Source organism: Elephas maximus, chromosome 10 (genome assembly GCF_024166365.1).
Source record: "Elephas maximus indicus isolate mEleMax1 chromosome 10, mEleMax1 primary haplotype, whole genome shotgun sequence".
Classification (NCBI taxonomy): domain Eukaryota; kingdom Metazoa; phylum Chordata; class Mammalia; order Proboscidea; family Elephantidae; genus Elephas; species Elephas maximus.
This window is the reverse complement of record NC_064828.1, coordinates 27,310,893-27,332,118: the sequence shown is the minus strand read 5'-3', so window position 1 is coordinate 27,332,118 and position 21,226 is coordinate 27,310,893. Positions and strand designations below refer to the sequence as shown.

The 21,226-nt window shown below is 35.7% G+C and overlaps 2 protein-coding genes across 2 annotated transcripts; both read right to left on the bottom strand.

The window, feature by feature from the left end:
* Nucleotides 1–1,870: 1,870 nt before the first annotated feature.
* LOC126084596 (olfactory receptor 4K3-like) lies at nt 1,871–9,621 on the bottom strand. Its single transcript, XM_049899192.1, has 2 exons — nt 9,474–9,621; nt 1,871–2,835 (listed from the first exon to the last, which is right to left on the bottom strand). Exons 1-2 carry the CDS (start codon nt 9,619–9,621, stop codon nt 1,871–1,873), a joined length of 1,113 nt encoding a protein of 370 aa, XP_049755149.1.
* Nucleotides 9,622–17,224: 7,603 nt separating this feature from the next.
* Nucleotides 17,225–18,160, bottom strand: LOC126084035 (olfactory receptor 4K1). The gene has a single exon (XM_049898187.1). It carries the CDS (start codon nt 18,158–18,160, stop codon nt 17,225–17,227), a length of 936 nt encoding a protein of 311 aa, XP_049754144.1.
* Between the last annotated feature and the right edge of the window lie 3,066 nt (nt 18,161–21,226).

Genomic DNA, 21,226 nt, shown 5'->3' with positions numbered 1-21,226 from the left:
TTGGAATCTATTCCTGAACAGAGGACTATGACTTTTGCTTTTTTTTTTAATGCCTCTCATTGTCCAATTCAATGATATGTATACAGCAAATTTTTAATCAAAGTCAGCTTATTACAGTAAGATTCAATTAAGTAATCTCACGTCTGAAGAAAACAATGTTCGAACAAAATCAGATTCCTACAAAGTGCAATGACTACATAAAATTCGGAGACTTAGGGATGGACAGTCAAGTTTTCCATTGGCTTCCTACCCCAATCACTCCCACATACCTCATATGTATGAAACAATGATATAACTTACCTGAAAATTAATGTTTTGTTTATGATATCTCCCTTATGGCACTTACTGCATACGCTTTCATGTTAAGCTTTTGGTACTTTGACAAGTGTGCTACGAGACAGAATATTTGCCTTAGAATAATCTATTCTAAGTAATAAAACAAAAGACAATCTCATTTTCAGTTCAGAAACTACACATTTGAATTGAAAGCTAGCACGAACAGAATAAACTCCTCCTGAAATGAATTAAATAATCCAGGGATGACAGTAACAGATCCTGTGGCTGAAAAAAGGCAGAGTCAATTGCATGCTCACCTTTCTCTTATCCCTTCCATGGTAAGATGGTTACTGGTATGCTTCTGAAGTTTCACTTAAAGTTTGATAAAAAAGAGTATTGGAAATACTTCCTAATTACTCATGTATGAGCTTTCTGTAAAAGCCTTAAAATTGACCCTCTCAAATGAAATTAAGCAAAATCCTGCAGTGATTCTCAGCTAACAGTAGGCTTATTATCAGTGCTATAAAGAGAATTTGTATGTACATGTTACATTTCTTCCAGAGGGTACAAACTATTGTAGTAATTTCAGCTACAGACGATTATATTTTTGGCGTGCTATTATTTGTTTCAGAGGTTGTTTCAGAGGTCCCTAGGCCTCACAAACACTTTGTACTTGTCTGCAAACCTAAAGGTTGGTGGTTCAAACCCACTCAGCTTCACTGCTTCATAAAGATTACAGTCAAGAAATTCTATGGAGCAGTTCTACTCTGTAACACATGGGGTCACCATGAGTCAGAATCCACTCCATGGCAACAGGCTTATTATTTCCTTCAAAGCCAGAGCAGCAAAACTCAATCTCATAATTGCTTCTATAGTATTTTATGTCTTTAAGATTTAACAAACTCACTAACCAAACCCACTGCCGTCGAGTCGATTCCTACTCATAACGACTCTATAGGACAGAGTAGAACTGCCCCATAGAGTTTCCAAGGAATGCCTGGTGGATTTGAACTGCTGACCCCTTGGTTAGCAGCCGTAGCACTTAACCACTATGCCACCAGGGTTTCCTTAAGATTTAACACAAATGAAATCTAATTTTACAAACATCAATGTCTTATTTGTGTGTCTGGAATTTTAAAGGACACAAATTTCCCCTAGAAAAATTATGAGCTATAAGTGATAAAGGCAGAGGAACATGCTTTAGGGTATTCATACAGCCTTTCATGCCAAAGCAGTTTGTTCTTAACTCACGTTATGCTAAGTTACCCTCTGTGCTAATCTGGTCAAATCAGAAGAGTTAGGAAATCATTTTTAATGCCTAAAATGCTGCAAGAGATTAAAAATTAATAACTCCTATATAAGGGCAAAAGGATTACTTAGGAGTTTTAATATATGAAATTGATGTATTTCAGGGAAAATAATGTGAGCCACAGAATATAGGGACTATCATAAAAAGATGAGATTCTGCACTGAATTTACCAACTTTTAGGTCACCAGTTTCTGGACCCCTAGTAGTGAAAGAATAATTATGATATGAACGCAAGGATAATAATTATACACAGTCACTACAATGGCCAAGAAGTAAGGTTATATGTTACTTCCTCACAGTTATCAAAAGACCTCGGTTCCGTAGCTTCCTTAAGGCTTCCTTCACATCTTTATTCTTCAGTGTGTAAATGATGGGGTTAAGGAGAGGAGCAAAGACAGTAAAAAGCACAGAGATAAATTTATCAATTGGGAAGCTTTCAAAGGGCCAAATATAGATGAAGATTAATGGGCCAAAAAACAGAACCACAACAGTGATGTGGGCAGACAGGGTTGAGAGAGCTTTGGATGTCCCACCAGAAGCTTGGCGATGGACAGTGGCAAGGATGATAGTGTAAGAAATAAGCAAAAGGAGGAAACAGATAAGTGATAGCAGACCACTGTTGGTGAGCACCAGGATCTCCAAAATATAGGTGTCTAAGCAGGCAAGCTTGATCACGAGAGGGAGGTCACAAAAGAAATTGTCTACCTTGTTGGGTCCACAGAAGGGCAGGTTGACTGTGAATGCCAGGTGGCTGGCTGAGTGTATGGTGCCAATGTCCCAAGAGACTCCCACAAGAACAGTGCACACCTTGCGACTCATGATGGTCATGTAACGCAGAGGTTTGCATATAGCAATGTATCGATCATAGGCCATGGCAACAAGAAGCACCATCTCACTACCCCCAAAGACATGTAAGAAAAAGATTTGTGACATGCATCCCTGGAAGGTGATGGTCTTGTGTTCATTGAGGACGTCTGCAATCATCTTGGGAGTAGCAAATGTAGCCTGACAAACATCAAAGAAGGAGAGATTGCTAAGGAGAAAGTACATCGGGGAATGCAAGTGAGAGTCTGTAATTACTGTGAGGATGATAAGGATGTTTCCCAAAACAGCAGCTCCATAAAACACAGAGAACACAAAGAAAAGGAAGACTTGGAGTTCTTGAGAGCTAGACAAGCCCAACAAAATAAATTCAGTAACCACTGACTTATTGCTCCAACCATCAATTGAATCTGGGCTGCTGAAGTTACCTAGAAGAGAAAAAAAAAAAAAAAGTAATTGAAATGGATAAAGATAAGTCCTTCTTTCATGCAAATTTAACAAATATTTTAATTCTAATAACTATAAAAAAATGATGAGGGAGTGAGACAGTGATTATTCACATTATTCTTAGGAAATTGCTACTTTTCTCTGTGGTTCCTTAAACAATTACATGAATTATTCTTTACTTTTGGCATGTAAGATAGATGATAGATTGGATGGTTGGACAGACGGATGGAAGGAAGGAAGACAGGTATATAAATGCATCCAATTAATAATGTCAATAAAGATGGAGAGAAGAAGTTGAGAGAAAGCAGTATTTGCCATTGTATTCTAACATAGTAATGCAGAAGTAGTGTCCAAGTTCTCCATAGTTCTTTGAAAGGCAAAGTCTGTACTTACACATTTAGATATAGTGCAAAATGTTTCTAGCACCCTTGACAAAATCTTGGAGGGAGAGGAAATTTAGAGCAGTGTAAAGAGATGGAAATCGGCCCAATTACTCTGATAAATTACATCAAAGGAGTGAGACGTGGCCATGTATGTGAGATATCTGCAATAATAAGAATAGAGAGAGATTTATTTCTAACTAAACTAGCATGAGCCAGAAATTGCATTTGCTTTCTTATAGTAAAATAATTTAAATTTTATAGCAGTGAGTTATAAAAAAGCAAAAAAAAAAAAAAAAAAAAGATATCTTCCCAGGACCTTGGAAACACACATTCTTTTAAATAAGAAAATGATTCTTTTAGTATCACAGTTGTACTATCTTCCTCAATATTATTTGCCTTTTATAGCAACTGAATTGAATATTATTTGAGCAGACCAGCTATCTATGCAACTTTAATTAGCATCAGGTATTTCTGATTAAATTTATATTTGAGCTTCTTATCTTGCTTGTCCTTTTTACAACCACTTCATTCTTTAGTATAGTTAATATTACAATAACAAAAGTCTTTTCCAAAGCCTATTGATCAAAGTCTCTATTGTAAATTATTCAACAAATAAAGTATCTGCTATGCATCAAACATTATTATTATAGGCTCTAGAGAAAAAGAAACTAACGTAAATGTAAAAAATCCTCCACCCCCAAATAGCTTACATCCTAAGGGGATAAGGAGCTGGAGATTAAAAAATAAATAAAATCTATATTGTATTAAGTAATGATAAGTGCTATGGAGACAATGTTCCTTTGCTGTTCGTAAGGTTTTCACTAGGTTTTTAAATACCAGTGGCAAAGATTCCAGTATCACTGCAGCAGGCAAGCCACCACAGTACGACAAACTGGCAGACACACGCGATGTGTATACTGAGCAAATAATCCAAGAAGCTGGACAATGTGAAGAAGAACGGGCATCAGGATTGGAGGAAGACTCATTAATAACCTGTGATACACAAATGACACAACATTGCTTGCTCAAAGTGAAGAGGATTTGAAGTACTTACTAAGGAAGACCAAAACCACAGCCTACAGCATTGGAGTACACCTCAGCGTAAAGAAAACAAAAATCCTCACACCTGAATCAATAAGCAACATCATGATAAACAGAGAAAAGATTGAAGTTGTCAAGGATTTCATTTTACTTGGATCCACAGTCAATGGCCATGCAAGCAGCAGTCAAGGTATCAAACTATGCATTGCACTGGGCAGATCTGCTGCAAAGATCTCTTTAAAGTGTTTAAAAGCAAAAATGCCACTTTAAGGACTAAGGTGCGCCTGACCCAAGTCATGGTGTTTTCATTTGCCTCATATGTGTGTGAGAGCTGGACTATGAATAAGAAGACTGAAGAAGAATTAATGCCTTTGAATTATGGTGTTGGAGAATATTGAATATACCATGGACTAGCCGGAAAAACGAACAAATCTGTCTTGGAAGAAAGATAATGAGAACGCCCATTAGAAGCAAGGATGGTAAGACTTTGTCTCACATATTTTGGACGTGTTATCATCATGTTTGTTAAAATAGAGGGAAATGAAAAAGAAGATGACTCTTAACAAGATGGATAGACACAGTGGCTGCATCAATGGGCTCAAACATAGCAACAATTGTGAGGATGATACAAGACCTGGCTGTGTTCTTTTCTGTTGTACATAGGGGGGCTACAAATTGAAACAGACTCCATGGCACCTAACAACATGGAGAAAATAAAGTGGAATACAGGAATACAGATTGTAAATGGGTGGTCAGAGAAAGCCTCCCTAGGCAGGTTTCATTTCAACAAAGACAGGAGAATAAGGGCCATGAGGAAATCCATTCCAGACAAAGGAGGTAGCTAGCAAGTGCAATAACTGATTGATGTGAAATGAGTGCTCTTTTTGGAAACATCTGTATAATTTTGGCAGGTTTATTGGAGATAAAATGAATGGAGATTTAGCTTTTAACATTATTATGTACTTGACAGGTGTATAACTGGCTTTTCTGAAAAAATTCTGCCTCATGAGTTTAAAAATATTTCCAACTTAGGAAACTATAAATTCAGCCTTAAGAATGAAGACACGTAAGCAACTTGCCTTTGCATTTTCCGCAATAAAATATGCATATAAAATTGCTTTGCAAATTCTGTATTTCCATGTAAATACATGGTGTAAGTTTTATCATTCAAAATAAAGTGAGAACTATCTAAGGCTTCCAGGAAGGGCCCTTTGAAATGAAGAACTCAGGGCCAAATCTCACAAGCTGGGAGGCACTTCCTCTGTGTCTGTAGTGACACTCAATGACAGTGAGTTCAGATATATTATTTATTCATGGCATGACTTTCAAATATCGAGGCCATCAACAAAAACATACAAATTTGTCATTGCTTTTTATGGTAACGCCTCACAGAATCTTGATCCTTTTGATGTGTCTTCCTGAACTATAGCTCTGTGTATACAAGGTCTGATAAAGGATTCAAATAGTGGTAAATGCATTAAACCAAAAGTTTTCTTACCTAAAACCGTTTTATTTTGTATCCAATTTTAATTGAATTGACTTAGTTTAGTTTTACAAGTGTAGACAGAATTTCTCTAAAATTCTAAAAGCATTTTTTTCTGTATTAAGGGCCAATCAGAATCCTTATTTACAACGTTGTGGATAAGCCAGCCTTCAGGGAAAGGAAAAGACTGAAATTTCCATAGGAAACCATTATATAAATAGCATACAATTTGAGATCAGATCTGGGTTTAATTCCTGGCTTTACTACTTATTTTGTGATATTGTTCACTTATTCATTTATTCAACTTATTAAACACCTTCTATGATTATATGCCAAGCAGTCTGTAGGCATGGGAATATAACAGTAAATAAAATATATAAGATTCATGTCCTCATGCAATTGACCACAACTCTCTGAAGTTTTGATCCCTTAACTGTGATAGCATACATTTGAAAGAAGTTTGAAGACTATAAAGTGACATATAAATATTAGTTGTGTTAGCATGCTATTATAATTGAAAATCACATTAAGTTTTAGCACCATACAATCAGAATGGAAAAATATCTGCTTCTGAGCAGATTCACAAGCTATGAGGTTTTTTTAAAAGCAAAAAATAAGATTTATGAACCAATATTAGAATGAAAATATTTTTCTGTAATAAGCATACAATTGTTGAAACAATAAGATGAAAATCTGCAAAGAGGAGCCAGGTAGGGTTCCTTAGAGTGCTCCCTGTATTCACCTGTAGTCACTTCCAATCTTCAGAGTTCTCAAAGCCTAAAAGAAAGAGTGGGATAAATCAGAGGTACAGTTATGTTCCAAATAGTTATCGTTGTGAAAGAAAGGGAAGCCTTGTCTGATGTTTTATTAGGAAATCTACTTTAGAATTCAAATACAGAGTTAAATACATCCCTGACTTGGACATGAGAGCATCCTAAGGGTAATACGATGACTTTGGAAAGCTGCTACAGGCCTCTGTCTAAGCTAAAGAGAATGTGAAACTAACCTTTCACTTAAAGAAGAAATGTGAAATTCGTAGGTGGTAGGTGGTACTTCCTGGACTTGGGAATTGATTTGATTTAGCCAAAAAGTTCAACTAAAAGCATTCTAGTCAAGCATAAAGAGGGAAGCAAAATTCATAAGGCAAATTGTAACAGCTTCTTCTTTGGGTTAAACTCTAGGTTTCTCAGCTCAGATTAACAAACAAAACCATTTGGTGTTAATGATGGTGATGTGAGACAAAAGAGTCAATCAAAGACATCAAAGAGAAGAAAAATAGTTTGGCAATGAAGATAACCATCTTTACATGAGGAAATCGGCTTCTTTGTGTAGATAATCAAATTAAGTAAAGGATTTTGTTACAAAGGACTTGCTTTAGTTGCCTTTCATTGAGATGTGACTAATCACCGCATAAAGAGATATATAATTCTGATGTAAGAAAGTGCAAAATAATAGAACTTAGAAAATTCCTTCAACATTATCCTCTGGAGCCTTAAAATCTTGTGAGTGACCATCTAAGATGCTCCACTGGTCTCACCTGATCTGGAGCAAAGGAGAATGAAGAAAATCAAAGACACTAGGGAAAGATTAGTCCAAAGGACTAATGGGCCACATCTACCACAGACATCACCAGATTGAGTCCAGCACAACTAGATAGTGCCCGGCTATCACCACTGACTGCTCTGACAAGGATCACAACAAAGCATCCCGGGCAAAGCTATAGAAAAATGTAGAGCAAAATTTTAACTCACAAAACAACCAGATTTACTGGCCTGACAAAGGCTGGAGAAACTCCAAGAATATGATCCCCGGACACCCATTTAGCTCAGTAATGAAGTCACTCCTGAGGGTCACCCTTCAGCCAAAGATAGACAGTCTCATAAAATGAGACTAAAGGGGTGCACCAGCCCAGGGGCAAGGACAAGAAGGCAGAAAGGGACAGAAAAGTTGGTAATAGGGAACCCAAGGTCTAGAAGGGGAGAATGTTGACATATGATGGGGTTGTTAACCAATGTCACAAAACAATATGTCTACTAACTGTTTAATGAAAAGTTAGTTTGTTCTGTAAACTTTCATCTAAAGTACAATAAAAAAAAAAAAGTCCCTCAATAAGAGAAAACAGCAAAATATCAAATTACAACACTCTGTAAAGCTGGGAAGAAAATGGCTCTGCCACTCATAACTACAATAGTGTTAGTCTATTTTCAAGTCAACTTTTACAAAGCATTGTGCTAAACACTTCATGCATTATCTCATTAATTCTTACAGCAGAGCTGTGATGTATGTACTATCACAATCCTAACATTACTGTAGAAGAAGCTTAGCTTAGCAGTAAAGTCAGTGTCACAAGGGCACACTGCTAGTAAACAAAGGTTTGCATAGTCCAAGAATACATACTTAATCATATATTTTTCCTAATTAAGAAGGACCTGATCACTGGGAGCCTATATCTGAAGAAGTCTTCCTGGTCATTAAAATGACAGTTTTATGTCCCGTTCTATACTCTAACATCATTTCTGTTCTCTCTGGTTTAAATATCAACATGCTCACATTTACCTGAATCCCTCCATCAATCACCAGTGTTGGCAGTGACAATAATCAGACATGCTTTGATGTTTTGTTTCACATTTTAAAGTCTCACACGCAAACTTCAAGTTCACCTTCTTAAGAACTCAGGTCATCTTAACCCTATCAATAAATTTAGCTTAGAATACCTTTAACTCTCTGAGTGGTAATATCTATGTTTAATCTTTTGCTTGATGTGATTAAATTCCACATACCAGTTCTGACAGTAACCCCAAGGGAGTAGCAGCAGCTTGAGGAAGACAAGCCTCCAAAACCTATTGGCTTTTTAAAAAATGAACCATAAGGGCATACAAGTATTTAAATACCATACCACACACCCCAAAATCTCAGATAGCCAATCCCATTACAATAACCAGTTAAAGAACTTCCTTTGAGAAGTGAAGTCATCTTGCTGTGGGAGTTATTAGCATCATTTTTGGTGCCTTTCCCAAAGCCATGATGATGATAACTTTTAAATTATTGGCCTGTAAAATTGCAAGTGAAGACATTTATCTCCAGGGAAAATGTAGTGACCCAGAAGCTTGAAATAGTTACACTTAACCTCACTTAACAATTTGTCTCCCTCCATGTGCCTCTTTTCCCTTACCCAAGGTGACCGTTCCAGTAAGCACCAACCTGCATATTCAGAGCCTGAAGAAAATCAGATCAGAAGAAACGTGCATCTGGCAGGTGCCTAAGAAATTTAGAAATATTTTTTTTAAACTTTTGTGTCTTCCTTTTCATGGCAGTATTTATGATAAGTGCTTCAAACACCATACTACATAATATTCTGTTAACCAAATTCGATATTTTAATTGTGTCTGCTCAGTACTTGACCATACAATAAAATCAGAAAGAAAGGTTAGTTGGGGGTATATGGGTGGAGTTGCTCATATATACATAGAGCTTGCTTTGGCTGTTGTGAAAAGAAATCTCATGAGAGATGTAGAAGAACTAAGATGGTCTCCAGAGAAAAGCAGATGACAACGAGAAAATGTTTAATGTTGAGACAAAGAGTAAGCATCAAGAAAATGTGGTGAACATAATCTGGGAGCTCGGCTTCTCTGAGCTCCAGACTGATACACCAAGTTCTTTCTTGACATTTTCTTTTTAAAGTTTCATGGACATTTCAATTCTGTTTACAAACCTATTCCTTCCTTAGTCTGCTCCAGCATTTCCACAGGCCCCTTGGTTTCAGATAGAAACTTGATTCCTTCCCTCCATATATCCAATCCATTAACAAGACCTGCTGTGCCTTCCTTCAAAATAGTCCCAACATACCAACTTGTTTCCATTTCTGCCTCAATCAGCCCTATCCAAACCTTCATTATCCTTCTCCTTAAAAATTTTAAAGGCCCTCGAATGATCTCTCATTTTCTACCATTGACTCTTTCCAATCAATTCTTCTAAGAGTAGTCTTTTTAAAAATTAAATCATAGTAAGTTACCTAACTTTAAAATGATAAATATCTTCTCACTGATGTTGGAATAAAACTCAATCTCCTTAGTGATTCCTTTCCATTTTAGATTTTATATATTACCCTTCAACCTCATTTCTGGCCACTCTTTTCTCTCGCTAAACTCTGCTTCATTTCCTGGTATGCACCCTACCTTTCCACTTTGGGAAATTTCACATTCTATTTCCTCTACCTGAGTATTTTTTCCCCCTGGTTCCTCATATGCTATATCTTTTTCATCTTTCAGATATTAGCTGAAAGACTATTATACAGAGGGTCTCCTGATTTGTAATTTTTTTTTTAATCTCGAGACTGCATTTGTTCTTTTCATAACACATCACAGTTTTCATTTGTTTGTATTGTTTACTTTCCTCTCCTGTTTTTTGTACATTTGTTTTCATACATTTACTTCTATACATGTTGTGAGCCTCGCAATATGAAACATTTAGAGAAAAAGTTTGAAAAATTAAGCTGTGGAAGACTGTCAAGTGGTGTAATATATGTAGAATTAGAATCACAGAAAGAAGGAGGAAGAAAAGTACTGGAAGAAATAATGGTCAAATTTTTTTCCAGGTACGATGAAATTATGAACTCAGAGATTTAAGAAACTCAGCTAACTCTTTCAGAAGATAGTTGACAAGAACCTCGCCAAGGCACATCACAATCAAGTTCCTGAAAACCAGTGAACTGAAATAATGATAAAAGCAGCCAATGGAAGGAAAATAAAACCCAAAAATGCTCTTAATCCTATCTTATGTATTTTGCACCTCAGATATTTTAATTTTTATCTCTTGAAATTTGATTTATTTTATTTTTTCTTATCTTGTCCATTTCTCTCCACATCATGTTCATGTTTTCCTCTACCTGGTTGAGCATATGGAGTATATCTTTAATGGCTGTTGCAAGAGTCTTGCCTGATAATTTTATCATTTGTGTCATTTCTCAGTCTCTTTCTGTTGGCTGTTTTTTGCTCCTGCTTATAATTCATATTTTCCTACCTTGTTGCATGTCTGGCAATTTTTAATTATAATCTATCCATTTTGAATTTTGAAATATTTATTTGATTTCTTTTTCTTTTTTTTATTCCTTTAAATATAGTTCTGTTTGGTTTGATGACACAATTAAGATTCTTGGAATTATTTTGCCCCTTTTGGGACTTGTTTTTAAGCTTTGTTAGTGCAAGTGTAGATCACCCTTTAGGGCTAATTTTTCAGCAGTACTGAAGCAATACCAATGAAACAATATCATTGCCATTGAGTCAATTCCAATTTATGGTGATTCCATGTATTACAGAATAGAACTGTTCCATAGGGCTTTCTTGGCTATAATATTAATGGAAGGAGATTATCATGCCTTTCTTCCATGTTGCCACTCAGCGTATTTGAACCACCAACCTTTAGGTTAGCCACCCAGGGATTCATTGAGGGAATATCTTCCTAGAAATCTACACTAATCTGGTTGCAAGTAATATGACATATTTCTGCCATGTGTGAGCTTCAAAATTGTTCTGCCCACCTGTCGTCCAATGGTTCTTTCCCAGGTTTCAGATAACTTTTTCACACCTATGCACAGAGTAGTATTTAAACAAATACTTGAGGAGAGCCACCTGAAACTATCTAGGACTATTTCTCTGCTCAGCTCCTTCTTATCCAGTATTTTTCCCTGAAAATTCTAGTCATATTGACCTGTTCAGACTTCAGATTTTGTCTTCTTAATTCAGAGAAACTAGCAGCTTCTATTTAGGTTTGCATTCCCTCTACGGTAGCCTGGAAACTCTCACCAGACTATAAGGTATTGAATTAATAGAGCACACCTTGATTGTTTGTCTTCTTGGGTATTACTGTCCTTCACTGTTGTCCAACGTCTAAAAACCATTCTTTAATATATTTTGTTCAGTTTACAGTTTATTTAAGTTAGAAGTGTAAATCTGATCTCTGTTAATCCATGGTGGCCAAAAGCAGAGTCAATTAAGATTTTTAATGGTGATTTTTAAATAAAATTTGAAAATAAATATCCTTCCAACTTTTACCTCTCATCCAAAGAACCCTATCCCTTTTCTTAAAGGCAGCATCTGTCACCAGACTCTTTAACATTTCCCAAGATAATTTGCATATATATATACACAAATATGTATACATGATAATTTATACATTTATTTTGATATGTCCAAGAATCATTTTCATTATATTAATAACAACCTATTCATATACTTGGAAACCATGTTGGCATAGTAGTTAAGTGCTATGGATGCTAACCAAAAGCTCAACAGTTCAAATCCACCAGGTAGTCCTTGGAAACCCTATGGAGCAGTTCTAGTCTGTCCTATAGGGTCACTATGAGTCAAAATCGACTTGACAGCAATGGGTTTGGATTTTTTTGGTTTATTCATATGCTTTGTCAAATTTTCCTTTGGCTCGTGAGGATTTTACTTAATATTTGTAAGAGTTATTTACCTATTGAAGGTCTTCGTTCTTTGTCTGCTAGTTATTGCTGTTTTTCATCTAGTTTTTCTTTTGGCTTTTTTGTGATGGATTTTTTTATACCTCCATGGAAAATTATATAGTGAATTTTATCCATCTTTTTTTTATTTTATGACTTTTGGATTTTTTGTCACATTTAATGCAATAGTTTATGGTCGTTACTGATCACTGATAGCCCAAATAGACTCAATGGTGAAGTAAGAATTAGAAAGTGGAAGAATGTATCTCTGGCAGTGCAGAGAATTGACCAAATCAAATAGCCACTCAGAAATTAAAATCCCTCTTCTCTTCTTCCTCCTCATTCTTCTGCTCCTCATCATCCTCATCTTTTCCTCCCCCTCCTTTTCCTCATCTTCCTCATTCTTCTTTATCTCCTCTTCTCTTTCTCTTTAATTTCTTCTTTTATTTAATGAAAATAGTATTCACCTTGAAGGGTTGCTAGGTAGTTGGTAAAAATGAATAGTACAATCACTAGCACAGAGTAGGTGTCAAATAGATTTTATTTTGTGTTTGTCTTCCTTAAAAGCCACTAATAATCTTTTTTGCCCTCATCTTCTTGAGCTTTGTGCTCTGCTACTAATTTCCATGAGCGCAATTTATGCGATAAAATCTATTATTAGTCATTCCTGAACTCTACTCTCCCAAATCTGTGCCTGTGTTAGTCAAGGCACAAACTGGGAAACAGAAATCCTTCTACATTACAGAGCCAGTACAGTACAGTTAATCATTTACACATGTGATTGATGAGCTAATAAGCCAACTAGGAGATGCCAGCCACACTTCTTCCCCAACTCAAGATGGAAAAATAGAGAAAGTGTTTTTGGATACCTGGGGTCACCTAGCAGAAGCAGAAAATATGATGGCCTATCTTCCAGGAGCTAAAACACCCCCAGAAATCATCGTCAGTATAATGAAGCATCCAATGAACAGAGAAGTATCCAATGAACAGAGCAAAGAGTAAATTCCTTGGCTTCTATTTTCCTCTTGCCGTCCGATATTCATTGTGTCTCTAAATGACCAAATGCAGCTGGAAGCAAGCTAAAATTGCAGCCTGGAGAATGCAGAGTTCAGGGTCAGCCTAATATGGTGTAGAGTAGAGGAAGGATAAGGAATAGATGTGAGAACAAACAGGATAAGAACTAGCAATGTGGTTTTGTTTGAAAAAATAAGATGGGCCGTTATCTCTTCCAATGTGTTCTTTCCACCATCTGAATCCATGGAAATATCAAAATCCAGAATCCAAAAAAAAAAAAAAATTTTTTTTGACTAACGGAGAGGTACAGTTTTCTTTCTTATTTCTGTAGTATGTTGCTCCACTATGACCTTCATCAAAGTCCATCTTGTATTTTAATTCTTTGTGTTCATGTTATTTCTGCCATACATGATTCTAAGTCTTTGACAAAAAGATTGATTTATCTTTGTATAACTTGGAGAGAGTACGTTGTTCGTGTTATAGACTTACTTGATATTGGATAAATTTTATTTGACTTCTAAGTTTTGCTAATAAATGAGCACTGCCTAGTTCCAAATTTAGAGATGTGCATTTTACTAAGACAAAAAAGGAGAAAGGGAAGAGTGAGTGTGTGCATGTGCATCATCAATTTAGCCTACTTGCAGAGGCAGGAGTAGAAAAAGCCTACCTTCACAGGGTCCATACCTATCCATATGTTGACAGAATTACCTGTTCCAAAAAAACTATTTGCTTATACAATGTTTTACTATTCATAGTGCTTTTGTTTCCATTACATCATCTTGTGTCACAGGATTCCTGTGACATAGTTATTATTAACAACCTCATTTTACATATGAGAATACTGAGAATCAGAGTAGTCCAATGACTTGGTTTTTCAAGGATATGATCAAAACCTGTAAATTTTCACCAGTTGTTGTTGTTAGGTGCTGTTGAGTTGGTTCCAACTCATAGAGACTCAATGTACAACAGAAGAAAATACTGCCTAGTCTTGTGCCACCCTCACAACCACTGTCATGCTTGAGTCTATTATTTTAGCCACTGTGTCGGTCCATCTCTTTAAGGATCTTCTTAGTTTTCACTAACCCTCTACTTTACCAAGCATGATTCCTTCAAGAGGGACCAGATTTGTTTATTTTTCTGGCAGTCCATGATATATTCAGTATTCTTCACCAACACCATAATTCAAATGCATCAATTCTTCTGCTCTCTTATTTATTGCCCAGCTTTCTCATGCATATAATGTGACTGAAATTACCATGAGTTCAGTCAGGCACACCTGAGTCCTCAAGGTGACATCTTTGCTTTTTAACACTTTAAAGATAACTTTTGCAACAGGTTTTGGCCTCTGCAATACATCATTTGATTTCTTGACTGTTGCTTCCATGGGCCTTGATTGTGAATCCAAATGAAATGAAATCCTTTACAATTCCAATATTTTATCAGTTTAGCATGATGTTCCCATTGGTCCAGTCGTGAGGATTTTTGTTTTCTTTATATTGAGGTGTAATCCATACTGAAGGCTATAGTCTTTGATCTTCATCAGTCCTCTTCACTTTCAGCAAGCAAAGTTGTCATCTGAATATCACAGGTTCTTAATGAGTTTTCCTCCAATCCTTATGTCACATTCTTCTTCATATAGTCCAGCTTCTCGGATTATTTGGTCAGCATACCGATTGAATAAGTATGATGAAAGAATATAACCCTGATGCACACCTTTCCTGATTTTAAACCATGCAGTATCCCCTTGTTCTGTATGAACAACTGCCTCTTGGTCTATGTTGAGTTTTGACATGAACACAATTAAGTGTTCTGGCATTCTTATTCCTCGCAATGTTATCTATAATTTGTTATGATCTACACAGCCAAATGCTTTTGCATAGTCGATGAAACACAGGTAAACATCTTTCTAGTATTCTCTGCTTTCAGCCAACTTTTATCTTATATCAGAAATGATATCCCTCATTCCACATCCTCTTCTGAATCAGGCTTGAATTTCTGGCAGTTCCCTGTGAATGAACTGTTGCAACTGTTTTTTGAATTATCTTCAGCCCTCAGCAAATTTTACTTGCATATGATTTGATAATTTCCACACTCTGTTGGATCACCTTCCTTTGACATGGGCACAAATATGGATCTTTTCCAGTTAGTTGACTAGGTAGCTGTCTTTCAAATTTCTTGTCATAGATGAGTGAACTCTTCCAAATTTGCACATATTTGTCTCTATTTTTATTCCATCAATTCCTGGATCCTTGTTTTTTGTTCCAGTGGCTCTGGAACTTTTTCCTTTAATTCCACTGGTTCTTGATCATATGCTACCTCCTGAAATGGCTGAACGTCGGCCAATTATTTTTGGTACAGCAACTCTGTGTATTCCAACTAGGAGAACAGAGTTAAATAAAAAAAAGAAAGAAAATACCACCAAAAAATCACAATTGATTTAATGTTTATTGTATGTCTAAAATTGTTTTGGCACTGTATAAAATATACAACACATAGTCAAGTTTGAAAGATTATTACCCGTGTTCAACGTTGTACAACTGAGATTGACTGTCTATTTGAAGTTCCTAGAAACTTTAGCTACATAGCATGTATGCTTATTACTAAAACTTAGCTTGCACAGGGTTTAGCACGTGGAGTTATTATATTTGCACATAACAACTAATTTATGTCTTATTGTGCAATTAAAATACTGAATTCAGAGTGAAAACAATTGAACACTTTCAATTTTATGTTAAGCAATTATTTTTTCATTGTTAGAATACACTTAGTTTTTCTGTTATAAGGCCTTTTCCATACTGCAAAGCTCAGGTGAGAAGTATATAGGAAAAATTTTGAATAGCAAATGAAACAACATTTAATAGATGCTTTTGATCTTTAATATTAGGTCTATATGTGAATTGTACCTGTCCTTTTGCACTTTCAAGAAATGTGAAAGAATAGATTCCAGACTCAGTTCTAAGTCAGACCAATTTTTGTCACTTTGTGCATTTGTTAGTTTCAAAAACAGATGGACTTAACATTTGCTTTGCATCTCATATTGAACACCTTACATATTTGCAAGCAATTTCAAAGATACTTGCAATTTTCTGTGAATAATGTCTAAATCATTGTAATCACTTTACCCATATTTCAAAAGAAGTAGCCTTGGAAAACAGATGTACTTATATATGTTGCTGATACCACTAAATATTTAGAAAAAATCTAGGTTTTTGAGTAGAAATACATACCATATATAATCTAAAAGAAAACAAAAAAATTTATAGGAGTATTTGTATGTTACTAGTAGAAAAAAAAATTTAAGTAACCAAAAGAAACCATAGTCAACACAGAAGAAAAAGATAAGCTAACATATGTATATCAATGAAGTGAAATTCATGTCGTAAAATACAATAATTTTTCCACTATGTCAACATGTGGAGTAATGCTATGAATAATTTGAGTGTAGTTTTTTTAGATATCAGAAACAAAATTGGCTCCTACATATTGACTGCAGTGTATGAAAATATCATATGTTCAATTAAGGAGAATTATAAGTTTGTTGTTGTGTGCCGTCAAGTGAATTCTGACTCACAGCGACCTTATATGAGAAGGTAAAGCTGCTCTATAGCGTTTAGTAGGCTGTAATCTTTATGGAAGCAGGTCACTAGGTCTTTTCCCTGCAGAGCCATTATGTGGGTTAAAACTGTTGACCTTTCAATTAGCAGCCAAGCACTTAACCATTGCACTACCAAGGCTCCTATTACAAGTTTAGAAACATGAATAGCTTTTTTTTTTTCCATTCGAATCTATTGTCTCTATAAAATATTTTAAAGTATTACTAAATATTTTCAGGACAATTTAGAATGTTATGCAATTCCCTTGCACTTAGTGCAAAATAACAGCTCCATAGCTAAATAAACCGTATCATTAGCAGAGATGGCTACACAATGCTGTGATCCACTGGAGTTTTTTCATTCACATTCAAGATTATCCTCCCTCTTGGTAGTTCCCTAGTTTTTCCAGGAGTTCACATGACGGTTTCTCAATTTCCGCATGGCAGATTTAACTTCTTCATTCCTCAGAGAGTAGATGATGGGATTCAACAGGGGTGTACAAACAGTATAGAACACAGAAAGGAACTTATCCACAGAAAGTCTGCTAAAGGGCCATATGTAGAAATAAATGCAAGGTCCAAAGAAAAGAATCACCACAGTGATGTGGGCAGTTAATGTGGAAAGAGCCTTGGAAGACCCACTGGAGGATCGGCATTGGACAGTGATCAAAATGATGGTGTAGGAAATAATTAAAGCCAAAAAACAGCTCAGTGATATAAGGCCACTGTTAGTTAGGGTCATAATTTCCATTTTATAAGTATCCATGCAAGCCAACTCTATCACCAGGGGAAGGTCACAAAAGAAGCTATCTACCTCATTCGGGCCACAGAATGGCAAATCCACTGTAAAAGCCAAGTGGCTTACAGAATGAAGAATACCCACAGCCCAGGAAATTGATACAAAAATTATACATAATCTCCGATTCATGATTGTAGCATAGTGCAGGGGCTTACATATGGCTATAAATCGGTCATATGCCATAGCTACAAGCAACATCATCTCACTCCCAACAAAACTGTGAAGAAGGAATATCTGGGCCATGCAACCCTCAAAAGAGATAGTCTTGTGCTCAGCAAGAAAGTCTGCAAGCATCTTGGGGGTGGCAAAATTAGACTGGCAGATATCAATGAAAGAAAGATTACTAAGCAGGAAGTACATAGGAGAGTTCAGATGGGAGTCAGAAGAAATGATAACGATAATCATGATGTTGCCTAGCACAGATGCCACATACACAATTGAGAATATTGCAAAAAAGAAAAGTTGAAGTTCCCAAGAACCAGAGAGTCCCAGCAACACAAACTCAGAGACCACTGATTCATTTGTGTGAGCCATATATCCAATGAACAGTCACCTAAGTGAAAGAAAATCAGCATATCACAATGATTCACAATAGAATATAATTAGTTTATATATAAAATAAATATAGGCTTTCAATTAAGTCAATCAACTTAATGAAATATGGATTATCAATTGACTGCTATTTAAACACCTATGAAGATGATGGAAAATGGGAGAAGTGGGAAAAAAGGAACAGGTAAGGCTCCTATCATAATGAAAAAGTAAGATACATATCTAGAAATAAATAATATGAAATTAGGACTAGGCGAATATGAGTGATACATTAATACCATACATATTAGCAAGATGAAAGAGATTACTCCAAAGTAGAAGATAAGGTATTATGGGGTAGGAATTATTTGAGTTAAAACTTTTTAAAAGTTTGGAATTTAATAGACAAAAATGAAAGAGAAAGCTATTTTAGGCAGAGGAAATAATAGGAAGAAAGATACAAAAGTAAAAACGCAGAAGACATTTTCAAAGACGCATGAATGGAGAGTCCTACCTGGAGGGCATTGTGCGTGCTAAGAAACAGTAAGTTGGGAATGGTAGATCAGGATGTAATTCGTAGTTGTAATTTATCTTGAAAGCAAGGCTAAGTAGTTTTGATTAATAGCCTTGAAATTGAGAATACTATATTTGAAGTGTTTTAAGAAGTTTAAAGAAGCAATTTACCGTCTTATTGAAAAAAAGAGAAAAATTCTAGAGACAATGATGATACTCTGAAAGTTTCTGTGAAGGTCAAGAATGTTTCTTTTTACCCAATTTTAATCAAATTCACCTTCTGTCACATAAAGATCAATCAATTATGAGTGAACCATCTATGCTTTTTCAGTCTCTTAGTTCTTACCTTGCCTTTTATCTCTTCGTAGACACTCCTTGGCACACTTGGGTTTATCAAAATCTAAAACTTCTTTCAGGAATGGTCCTTTTGGAAATGCCGCATGTAACTTAAATATACGTGGTAAATTTTGAACACACAATAGATTCTCAAAAGGAAATATTTAAGTAGTGTGTAAATTGCCATTGGATTTTTTTTTTTTTTTTGACATTTTGCTTAACACACTGGGCACAATGTGAGCACTTGGTGCAAAAAGAAAATTATGCACCATCTCCAGTTTTTAAAGAAACATGTTTGGCTTTAGCCATGTACCCACCAATACAATAGATATTTGTCCTTATATTGAAGTTCTGTACCCCATATTCTTCAGTGGTTTGTTAAGACCAAGTTATCTATATATAACCAAAACAATAAACATTAAAACTTTTAAAAGTAAAAACTGATCTGGACCTTGACCTGTTGCCATCAAGTCGATTCCGACTCTTAAGTGACCCTATAGCACAGAGTAGAACTGCTTCATAGGGGTTTCTAAGGAGCAACTGGTATAAAAAAAAAAATTAGATAACCTTAATTTTGTTATATAATTTTACCTTGATTGTTGAAGTCTAAATTCTAGCATTTAAGTGCTTGCATCTTTACATTTGAGTTATAATATCTAATTTTAAGAAAAAATTCAGAAACTTATTCAAGTATATGATCAGGTCAGTGAAGCCAGAACTGACCTAAGTACAATATACTACCGTGGAATTTTCATCTCAATGTGGAAGTACTGAGGAAATGCTGGCATGTCTGATCATGTGTTTACATGGGCCTGAGAGAAAAGGAGGCAAACAAACTTTAGGAAAGAAGTAGATTCCCACCTATAAGACTAAGAAAAAGGTCCTGAAGAGCTACAGTTACGAATTTAAAAACAATAAAAGCTGACATCACAAGGAACCTCTAGAATCCAATCCATTGTGTAAAGTCTGCTAAATATTATGGCAATTTCATGAATTGATATTTTGAGGAAGAAAACTCACAGCATCTGGGGCTAGTGAGCAAAATATTCTTAATACAGAGTATATACATACTTTTGGAATACAACTACGCTAATATTAATCCAGAAAACCCTGCTGGTGTAGTGGTTAAGCGCTATGGCTGCTAACCAAGAGGTTGGCAGCTCAAATCCACCAGGCACTCCTTGGAAACTCTATGGGGCAGTTCTACTCTGTCCTATAGGGTCACTATGAGTCAGAATCAACTCGATGGCAATGGGTTTGGTATTTTTTTTGCTTTAATATTAATTGATTATAATCACAGTAAGAAAGACTCCAAAATAGAAGTTTTACCATTATTTTGTAATAGGATTTGCCACTTAAATGAATCATGCATCTTGTATAAAAAAAAATATGCTTTACATAATAATAATAGTAGCAATAATAACTGTTATACCACCATGTTACAAGCACTCTCCTAAGAACATTACATAAATTAACTCATTTAATCCTCACAATGAGCCTGCAAGGTAGCTGCCATTCACATGTCCTTTGTACAGATAAAGCGGAGAAACTTCATTGCCATCGAGTCGATTCTGACTCCCAGCCAGCCTAGAGAACAGTGTAGAACTGCCCCAATATGTTCCCCAGGAGCAGCTGGCGGATTTGAACTGCTCACCTTTTGGTTAGCAGCATAACTCTTAACCACCATGCCTCCAGAGCTAAGACAAAGTAAATTGCTAGAGTTTACACAACTAGTAAGTTGTATACTTCTAGTAATGTCTTCCACAGTGGACTGGGCGTGGTCAGACTATCTTTGAAAAAAAAGATTTTTCTGAAGATACCCAGACTTTCTACAGATTCCATCATTCCTATATCTAACAGCTAGTAAGGTTTGTCAGTCCTCACTTCTAAAAATAACATAACTAGACCATCCCTTCACACTAACTTTTCACAATTTCTTACTGCAAGTAAAACAGATCAGACTCAATGCTATATTTCCACTAACTAGCTGTGTGACCAGCCTTAGAAGACAGAACTAGATTATCCCCAACACTGTCCCTAAAATTCTAGTGTTTTTTTTTTTTTTTATAGGCAGATGTGTAATGGGAACATGAGGAGTTTGGAAAAATCACTCAGGATTCCTTAAACTATGCTCAGAGCATCCAATGCCTTCATTAACAAAACATTCATCCCCTTATTGCCAGTGTACTTCAGAGATCAAAGTGTTTTCAGACCTCAAAG

Coding starts and splice junctions, on each gene's coding strand:
- LOC126084035 (XM_049898187.1), bottom strand. CDS start 18,160: ATGGCTCACACAAATGAATCAGTGGTCTCTGAGTTTGTGTTGCTGGGA.
- LOC126084596 (XM_049899192.1), bottom strand. CDS start 9,621: ATGGAAACAAGTTGGTATGTTGGGACTATTTTGAAGGAAGGCACAGCA. Junction 2,836..9,473: donor GCAGACTAAGGAAGGAATAG/GTTTGTAAACAG, acceptor TTTCTCTTCTAG/GTAACTTCAGCAGCCCAGAT.